The sequence below is a fragment of the Pristiophorus japonicus genome, chromosome 14 (genome assembly GCF_044704955.1).
Source record: "Pristiophorus japonicus isolate sPriJap1 chromosome 14, sPriJap1.hap1, whole genome shotgun sequence".
Lineage (NCBI taxonomy): Eukaryota > Metazoa > Chordata > Chondrichthyes > Pristiophoridae > Pristiophorus > Pristiophorus japonicus.
This window is the reverse complement of record NC_091990.1, coordinates 130,909,202-130,919,206: the sequence shown is the minus strand read 5'-3', so window position 1 is coordinate 130,919,206 and position 10,005 is coordinate 130,909,202. Positions and strand designations below refer to the sequence as shown.

The 10,005-nt window shown below is 46.6% G+C and overlaps 1 protein-coding gene across 1 annotated transcript in view; it reads left to right on the top strand.

Annotated features, from left to right (window-relative positions):
• The first annotated feature begins 64 nt into the window (after window positions 1–64).
• lrp5 (low density lipoprotein receptor-related protein 5) overlaps window positions 65–10,005 on the top strand; it is a 229,763-nt gene continuing 219,822 nt past the window's right edge. Inside the window, exon 1 of the mRNA XM_070899615.1 lies at window positions 65–245. Coding sequence (XP_070755716.1) covers window positions 191–245 — 55 coding nt within the window. The 5' untranslated portion in view covers window positions 65–190. The remainder of the gene's footprint in view (window positions 246–10,005) is intronic.

Here is a 10,005-nt window from a genome sequence, read left to right as displayed (position 1 = left end):
TCAATCAGAGCGCGTGGCCTGGCTTCCGCTGGCGAGTTGGGTTGTCGCTTGGGGGTGGGAGGCGAGAAGTGTCCAGCGGGGAAAGTGGGCTGAAGGCGCTCGTGTGTCTGTGTCTGTCTGTGTGTGGGGGGCGATACATTGTAAGCATGGGGCCTGAGTGAAACATCTTCACTTGTTCTTCCGACTGCAAATGGAGACTTTATTACTAACGCTGATCGCTTGTAGTCACTACTTGGTTGCAACAGGTAGGTTGTGGGTTGTCCAAGTGGGGGACCCGGGTGTTGCTCTCTGTGTGATCAGAATCCGCGTTGTTGGCCCATTCCGTTGTTATTTTGTAGTAAATGAAAGTTCTGAGAAAATCCGTTCTTGGAAATATTTTGGTGGCAGTTCAACAATGTCTTCAGACCCCTCTCGTTGCGAAGCGATTTTGTTTTTAAAGCCAAAGAGTCGTTTCCGAGATAAAAGGTCGCAGTCGCTTTTCAGTCTAGACACCAGTTGGTCTTGAGTGGGTTTGTAACAGTGTAGATCCTGGACCGTAAATGTAAAATTGTGCCTTTGTTAAATTGAAATAGATTGGCTGTGTGAAAAAGTTTCTTTGTTTAAAAAAATAATGACACTAAGGCCGCAGACACAGGAGTTTAAGATGTGGTGTCGGGTGTCACTTCACAGTGTTCTGAAAAGTTCGTCAAAATCTAAGCCGCGACCTGTAGAAACTCGACGTTTGTAATAAATGCGAGACAGTAAGCACCAAGCGTTCGCCCAAATGTACTTGTCTTTGTGACTGCTGGCAATGTATTTGCATTAGTAAGATCAACTCATTTATTTGGTGTGTGTGTGTTTATTTATATATATATTGTGATATTTCTGTTCGTAAAAATGACATCTGTACAGCTTCAGCAAGTTTCAGACTGATAGCCAATCGTGTTAGTTAATGAATAATATCCAGCGCACAGAATCGGGAAACATACACACGGGTTTTCACCGAATCTGGAGACCTTTTTATATAAGAGAGCGGTAGTGAGTAGGTTGACAATTTCAAAAGAAATCGAGATTTTGAAAAATGAACATTCAAGGAAGCAGTATATTTTATCACAAGAAAATTCTAAGAAACTGGATCGAAGATCATGTACATGAAGCTGTTGGGAGGAAATACAATGGTTTATTAATTCCTTGTGCTGAGCTCGCTCTGATCCAGGCTGTTTTATTTGAACCCAGTGGTTTTTTTTTAAAGATAATTTTGTAAAAATATGACGAGGTCGAACATGACTTAAGATATCTAAATTATAATAATTGTACCTCGTAATGACTTGTTAATTTCACAAGGTGATTGATTTTCTTGAAACATGTTTCATATAAAGCTACAGTTTTGAATTATATTTCAGTATATTGCAATTTTAAAGAACTATAAATTGGAAAATATTTTGTGTATCTCTTCACTTATCTAACTTTAATTTTATTCACCATTGGAAACTGAATGGACATCCATTTAACATCTACTGTTAAAGTATGGATACATCTCAAAGGCTAGAAATAGTATTCCAATCAAATGTGGGAAATAAAATTATAGCTTCCTTTTTAATAATGCAGTAATATACCAAATTGTCTTTGTTATATTTTCCAAATACAATAGTTATTTTGTTTTAAAGACATTTATTTGACCATGGACTCTGGGCATATTTGTGGTCCTGAGATTCAGATACTGTATTTAGAACGTAGCTTGGCTCTGTGTACCAAATGTTGATTCTTGTGCTAAACATTTTTTGGAATGTTTATGGCGAATTTTATAAGAAACTTGTTTTATAGAGTGCTTTTAATTGTCACAGCTTCATAACACTAAAATAATCAAACCATATTACATAAATGCTTTTCATGTATGTTGTGTGAGAGAAATTCAAACAAAATTTAGCATGTTATCTGTTTACAATAATTGGGTATTGACATGAGGGTACCTGATAAGTTAACGTGACAGAACATTACATTTTTCTGTTAAGCCACTTTCCACACATCAAAGGTGTGTAGATATATGGCTGGTTAATTTTTAGTTTTATTGTACGGAAAAGATTTTAGAGTATTCTTGTAATGAACAAGAGTTGAACTGTCAGATTATATATATTTTTTAACCAGTCACTTGGACCTACGAATGATGCCGTCTCATAAGAGAAGAGTTCGCTCATCGTACGTTGGCATTTTAGAGGCATTAAATAGGTTTAAATAGCTCGATGGCTCAGTGAGTTTACTCCGTTAAGCCATACAATCCAGGAAGGTCCCAGGTTTGTTTCTCCATTCTGTGCGAAGCTAGCTAATCTCAGCCGGCCAGTGGTAGTTGGCCAGACTAGAGAAGGAGAAAAGTCAGCCCATTCCTGATCGCTATCCAGTGACCTCAGCTCGAAGTTCAGATATGTAGATGTTGGGTGAGGACATTTTGGGTGTGGTCCCTACTGACACTTGTGGACAAGGTTCAATACATGATTAATGACTTACCAGAGGACAACTTGGTGCTTGTGGAATCACAACACAGAAAAGTTTCATCAACAACAACTTGCATTTATATAGTGCCTTTAACACAGTTAATGACCCATTATGAGATAAAAAAGGAGGAGGAGTGGAAAGAAAATTGGCAAGGGAAAGACAAATTAGCGAAATTTATAATTATTAAGAAATTGGCCCATGGTCACAATAGTTTTACCAGAACAGTTTAGTTTTTGTGGAAAAAAAAATTCTTTGGCATTTTGTATAAAATACAGTATATGGGGATTGATCATCTGACTTAGGTGAGAATGCTACCACTAAGCCAAGGCTGACTCCCTCAGTAGAATAGAACAGTTAGAACAAATTGAAGGACTCTTGCTGAAAAGGAACTGAATTCAAGTGGGAAAACAGGGTCTTCAGTTACATTATTCACTTCTCTCTCTTACAACAGCATCAACTTGCCATTTATATAGCACCTTTAATGTTATAAAACATCCTAAGGTGCTAATGGGAGGGTAATCAGATAAAAATTGATACCGAGCCAAAGAAGGTGACATTAAGACCGTCAAAAAGGTAGGTTTGAATGAGTGCCTTGAAGGAGGAAAGAGAGGTGGATGGAATTCCTGAGTTTAGGGCCTATGCAGCTGAAGGCAGAGCCACCGGTGGTGGGGCAAAGGACGTTGGGAATGCCCCAAAGGCTAAGCGTTGGTTGGAGGAACAGAGAGTTCTCGGAAGGTTGTTGGGTTGGAGGAGGTTGCAGAGACAGGGAGGGGCAAGATCATGGATGGATTTGAAAACTTAGATGAGAATTTTAAATATTGGAGGTGTTGGTAAACTGGGAACCAATGTCGGTCAGTGAACACTTGGTGCAACTTGGGATACGGGCAGCAGAGTTATGGAGCGTGGAAGATGGGAGGCCTGTTGGAGAGATTGGAGTAGTTGAGTCTGGAGGTAACAGAATCCTGGATGAGGTTTTAAGCAGTGGATCGGCAGGGGCAGAGGCATAGATAAGTGACATTACAGATGTGGAAGTAGGCAAATAGGCTGCTGAGTTTGTGAATAGTCTGCTTCAGCTTGAGACTGTGGCCGGGGTGGGGTAGGAGTGATAGAAACAGTGGCTAGCAAATGGAGATTGTGAGTGGGGGTGGGGGTGGGGGGCGGCAAGAAGGATGGCAATATTTTCAGTTTTCCTGTGTTTAATTAGAGGAGTGGATTGGATAATAAACAATTTGGCAACTCAGAGGTCATGGAGGGATTGAGCGAGGTGGTGGTGGTGAGCTAGAGCTGGGTGTCATCAGTATATATATTCAGATGCTGTTGCCGAGGGGCAACCTGTAGATGAGAAATAGTAGTGGGCCAAGAATAGATCCTTGGGGGACCTCCACATGTAATAATGCAAGGGCAGGAAGAGAAGCCTTAGCAGGAGACTCTCTGGCCATGACTGTGTAGGTACGAGTGGAACCAGGCAAAGACAGTCCCACTCAGTTGGCCAACAGAGGAGAGGCGTTGGAGGAGGATGATGGTGTGGTCAATAGCGTCAAATGCTGCTGACAGTTCATGAACGGCAAGGAAGGATAGTGTACCATGGTCACAGTCATGTAGGATGTCATTTGTGATTATGATTAGGGCCATTTCGGTGCTGCGACAGGGATTCTGATTTTGTTACATGTACGACACAGAAGAAATATTTTCCTATTTATTCTGAAATTAGTCTTTGCATTTGTATTGTAAAATAATTATGAATACTCCCTTGGTGATCAATTCAAAAGATATAAGGATTGCCTAAACACCAATCTTAAAAAAAAAATCTGGCATCTAACTGACACATGGGAGCATGACGGTTGTGACAGGACAAACGGCAAAATGTGATTCAGGATGGCATTCATACTAATTATCTCTGGTAATTTCAAGGCCCTGATACCACTACTTATTTTGCAGCAGCGAAAATGTGTGTATTGATGAGGATTTTTTCATTTCTATTATGATATCTGGAAAATTATAGGCCCCTTGCACTCCAAATTATTTTGCACAGCAGCTGCTTTGAACATTCTGCATCTGTTGGAGTCTGTTCAAAAGGTGCACGATTGATTTATGATGCTTCTGAAATTTAAATCAAGAAATTCAAAGAAAAAAGGAATGCTGTTTCTTTCTTTTTTTTGACCACCATAGATTTTAACTTTGTCAGTAGCTTTGGTTGCTTGTTCCTGTGATCAAGCCAGACAGATCAGCTGCTCCCATTTCCCTTGGAAGTACATTTGATACCAGAATCACTTATTGACAGATAGTGATAAAAGCTTACCCAGCTGCACTTCACATCATAAGTTTGTTTTATTTACAAGGAAGTAGAGACATTGAATCATATGCAGAATACTTCATGTAAATATTACAACACAGAAGTCTAGTATTATTTATGGCTTGTAATTAAATATCGTCACAACTCAAGATTTACTGTAACTGATGTTTACAGTGCCTACAGTTTGTACATGTTTCTAACTGAAATTGATAACTTTTGTAGCTGGTCTCTTAAAACAGCATGATTGCATTTTGTTGCAAAGGCACAAAATAAACTTAGTAATTGTTATTTAACAGTTTGTATGTTTGTATATTTTCTAATGTTATCGGAAAATTATACTTAAATCAATATGCTTTCATGTAATATACTTTAAATTTCTCCCCTCTCTATAACCATGAGCACGTCATTTTATACAGATTAGTATAGCACAAAATGCTCTCCAAACACCACCATGGTTGAAAGGGCAAAATTCATGTCCGTGATCTGCAGTAAAAGTGGCAAGGTTGCCTGTCAGCATAACGCGAGAAGCTTCCTGCTTTGACTGATGGGCCATCATGGGCCAGATTTTGCAATAGCAGGGCATCTGCCATTAGTTAGACTTGCTCCTGTAACCTTCAGCTCAAAAAATATTTGGTCACAATGTTGCCCAATGTGCGAGCTAATAATGGCGCGATGAGGAAGCAGGGCATCTGGGGACCTGAGTGAGCGATGGGACCAACAGTGTATTTCATTAACGAATTAGATTAAAGGATTGAGAAATTAACAGAGGAAGAACTAAAGGTGTCAAGTCAGGTACAGAAAGGGAAATAGAGAGAGAGAGAGAAAGAAGGATTGTATTAAGGGAAAGGAAAAGTAAGAAAAATAAATTTTAAATTAAAAATTTGACATTTTTAAAATCTCTTTGAAGAATTCAAAACCTGAAGGAATGAGTCTCCACATTTGTAATTGTTAATCTTCAGCGCTAAAGAGGTCGATTGGCAGACTGTAATGCTTATCACATTGTTAAAAGGATACTTGCACTTATAATGACACGACTTAACTTTCTGTGGTGAGTTTAATGGGCAAATACAGCCAATTCCTTTTTTTAAAAAAACAGAATGAGAAGCGTTTTTCGCAAAGCAGAGTGACACAACTCGTACAGTATCTTTTGGATATCCATATTAGCCATTATTTTGACAGCAAATTCTGCCTCAATGGTCCAGAATTTGTAGTCCTGATGGAGAACACTGCCAGCTATTTGCATTTTGCCTTTGAAACTGACCAACGTTAGGATTTAGCGCATGCGCAGCCTAATGTAGGAATCTTGAAAATGCGGTCTGTCATTCACTGCTCCTTCACAGGTTGCACTTTGACCCCCATCACCACCCAAGCCACAGAGCTGGCAATCAGTGTAATCTCTCAAATCATGGAAACTGACAAAAAGTTCGGCTCTTCCGCAGCAATTACACTGTTAAATACTGAATTAAAAGTTAGACCCAAAGGGATTAGATGTAACTGGAAAAACTAATTTTAATTTTGTGCAGTGTCAAATTTATCCATTTCAATAAAAATTAAAATATTTAAGAGACTTAAATAGTTAGAATTTTAAGAGCTTACCATCTTCCTTGTTCACTGTCTGAGAATTCTGCGCTTTGATTGGCTGCTTAAACAGCTAGTAGACGTCACAGCAGTTCTCACTAGGGAATCCCCACTATGCTACGTTGATTTGAATTACACGTTGGAAAACCCAAATTTCAACACAGAAATCGTGAGATCTTTGTGCAACGCTTACTTCGGGGCTAGCAGCAACGCCTTTGCTTCACTGCTGACCGCAAATTCTGGTTATTATATTGGCCAGTCATCAGATGAACTGTGCTTCAGCTATTTATGGTCACTTACTTGATGTGCTGGCTTCAGCTTCATGGACCATTGTCATTGTCAGGGAAATGTGATATCTGCATTGTAAGACGTGAGGTTTAAAGCTTAACCATCAGAAAAAGAAAGTATGATTTTCAATGTTATTTATATTTTCCAATTTTTTTTTAAAGTGCAGTAGCACTGCAGATATACTGCATAAGTCAAGTCAATTCCAAAGACAAATGAGGAAAATATAAAGAATGCAATCAATTCCTGAAACTACACACACCCCCCAGTAACAGATTGTTAGGTTTTTATTAGGTGTCATTACAAAGTTATAAAGTATTTACAACACAAAAATAGGCCGTTCGGTCCAACAGGTCCATGCTGGTGTTTATGTTCCACACGAGCCTCCACCCACCCCTCTTCACCACGCCCCATCAACATATTCTTCTAATGCTTTCTCCCTCATGTGTTTATCGAACTTCCCCTTTGACTGCATCCATGCTATTCGCCTCAACTGCTCCGTGTGGCAGCAAGATCCACATTCTAACCACTCTCTCGGTACAGAAGTTTCTCCTGAATTCCCTATTTGATTTATTGGTGGCTCTGGTATTTATGGCCGCGTTTATTTGTAACCCCTAAAGCTCTTATTGGGCCCCATTGATGACAAGTGCTGATTGGTCCCCTTGGAGGATAAAACACACCCAGCAGTTTCTCTTTGCAAAGTGTAATTCGAGCCATCCTGGCTGCCGACTCCAGATAGAACAGAGCGCATGGAGCAGACAGAGCTCACTCTCGCGGGTTAAGACGTCCCCCCTCCCCTCCGACCTCCTGAGGAAGTTTCCGTTCCCCCACCACCCAAGTTCCTGACCACCTTCCCCACGGATTCATGACCATCTCCCCTCCCCCGCCAGAGAGACAGGCATTGTGTGTGGGTCATGGGTAATTAACAGGTTTATTGGGTATGAAGTGAATAGTGACAGGGTCGTAACATCTGGATTTCATCCAGTTTTGCCATCTGCATCACGTTCTCGCTCTCAAACCCCCCGCCCCCCCCCCCGCTTAGACCTGGATCACGTTCATCCGCCATCCCCACTGTGCCCCCTGTACTCTAACCTCTCCCCCTCACTCATACCCCCTCTGATCTTTCTACCCCTCCCACCACCTCCGATCACCCTCCCTCTCTCTTGCCCCCTCCCTCCCCTCCGCCCCATCCTCACCCTCCGACCTCCCTCCTATCCACACCCTCCGACCTCACTCCCCTCCCCATTCTCCGACCACTTCCGCCCCCCGCCCCTGCCAGTTCGGTCGCCCCCACCTCCGTCCGATATCCCACCCCTCCTCCGATCACCCTCCCCCCCCCCCCATCCTATCTCCCTCCCCTCCCCTCCTCCCCCCCATCCTATCTCCCTCCCCTCCCCCCCCATCCTATCTCCCTCCTCTCCCCCCCCATCCTATCTCCCTCCCCTCCCCCCCCATCCCTATCTTCCTCCCCTCCCCCCCCCATCCTATCTCCCTCCCCTCCCCCCCATCCTATCTCCCTCCCCTCCCCCCCCATCCTATCTCCCTCCCCCTCCCCCCCCCATTCTATCTCCCTCCCCCTCCCCCCCCCCCATTCTATCTCCCTCCCCTCCCCCCCCATCCTATCTCCCTCCCCTCCCCCCCCATCCCATCTCCCTCCCCTCCCCCCCATCCTATCTCCCTCCCCTCCCCCTCCATCCTATCTCCCTCCCCTCCCCCCCCCATCCTATCTCCCTCCCCTCCCCCCATCCTATCTCCCTCCCCTCCCCCCCCATCCTATCTCCCTCCCCTCCCCCCCATCCTATCTCCCTCCCCTCCCCCCCATCCTATCTCCCTCCCCTCCCCCCCCCCCATCCTATCTCCCTCCCCCTCCCCCCATCCTATCTCCCTCCCCTCCCCCCCATCCTATCTCCCTCCCCTCCCTGCCCCCCCATCCCATCCTATCTCCCTCCCCTCCCCCCATCCTATCTCCCTCCTCCCCCCCTCTATCTCTCCCTCCCTCCCCTCCCCCCCATCCTATCTCCCTCCCCCTCCCCCCCATCCTATCTCCCTCCCCTCCCCTCCCCCCCATCCTATTTCCCTCCCCTCACCCCTCTCCCTCCCCTCCCTCCCCCCCCCATCCTATTTCCCTCCCCTCCCCCCCCATCCTATTTCCCTCCCCTCCCCTCCCCCATCCTATCTCCCTCCCCTCCCCCCCCCATCCTATCTCCCTCCCCTCCCCCCCCCCATCCTATCTCCCTCCCCTCCCCCCCCATCCTATCTCCCTCCCCTCCCCCCCCATCCTATCTCCCTCCCCTCCCCCCCCCATCCTATCTCCCTCCCCTCCCCCCCCCCATCCTATCTCCCTCCCCTCCCACCCCCATCCTATCTCCCTCCCCTCCCCCCCCCCATCCTATCTCCCTCCCCTCCCCCCCCATCCTATCTCCCTCCCCTCCCCCCCATCCTATCTCCCTCCCCTCCCCCCATCCCATCCTATCTCCCTCCCTCCCCCCCATCCCATCCTATCTCCCTCTCCTCCCCCCCCCATCCTATCTCCCCATCTCCCTCCCCTCCCCCCCCATCCCATCCTATCTCCCTCCACTCCCCCCCATCCCATCATATCTCCCTCCCCCCCCATCCTATCTCCCTCCCCCCCATCCTATCTCCTCCCCCTCCATCTCCCTCCCCTCCCCCCATCCTATCTCCCTCCCCTCCCCCCCATCCTATCTCCTCCCTCCCCCCCCATCCTATCTCCCTCCCCTCCCCCCCATCCTATCTCCCTCCCCTCCCCCCCCCATCCAATCTGCCTCCACTCCCCCCATCCTATCTCCCTCCCCTCCCCCCCCATCCTATCTCTTCCCCTCCCCCCTCCCCCTCATCCTATCTCCCTCCCCTCCCCCCCCCATCCTATCTCCGTCCCCTCCCTCCCCTCCCCCCCCATCCTATCTCCCCCCCCCCATCCTATCTCCCTCCCCTCCCCCCCATCCTACTCCCTCCCCTCCCCCCATCCCATCCTATCTCCCTCCCCTCCCCCCCCATCCTATCTCCTCCCTCCCCCTCCCCCCCCCCCATCCTATCTCCCTCCCCCTCCCCCCCGCATCCTATCTCCCTCCCCTCCCCCCCCATCCTATCTCCCTCCCCTCCCCCCCATCCTATCTCCCCTCCCCTCCCCCTCTCCATCCATCTCCCTCCCCTCCCCCCCATCCTATCTCCCTCCCCTCCCCTCCCCCCCATCCTATCTCCCTCCCCTCCCCCTCCATCCTATCTCCCTCCCCTCTCCCCCCATCCTATCTCCCTCCCTTCTCCCCCCCCATCCTATCTCCCTCCCCTCTCCCCACCATCCTATCTCCCTCCCCCCCCCATCCCATCCTATCTCCCTCCCCCCCCATCCATCCTAGTCTCCC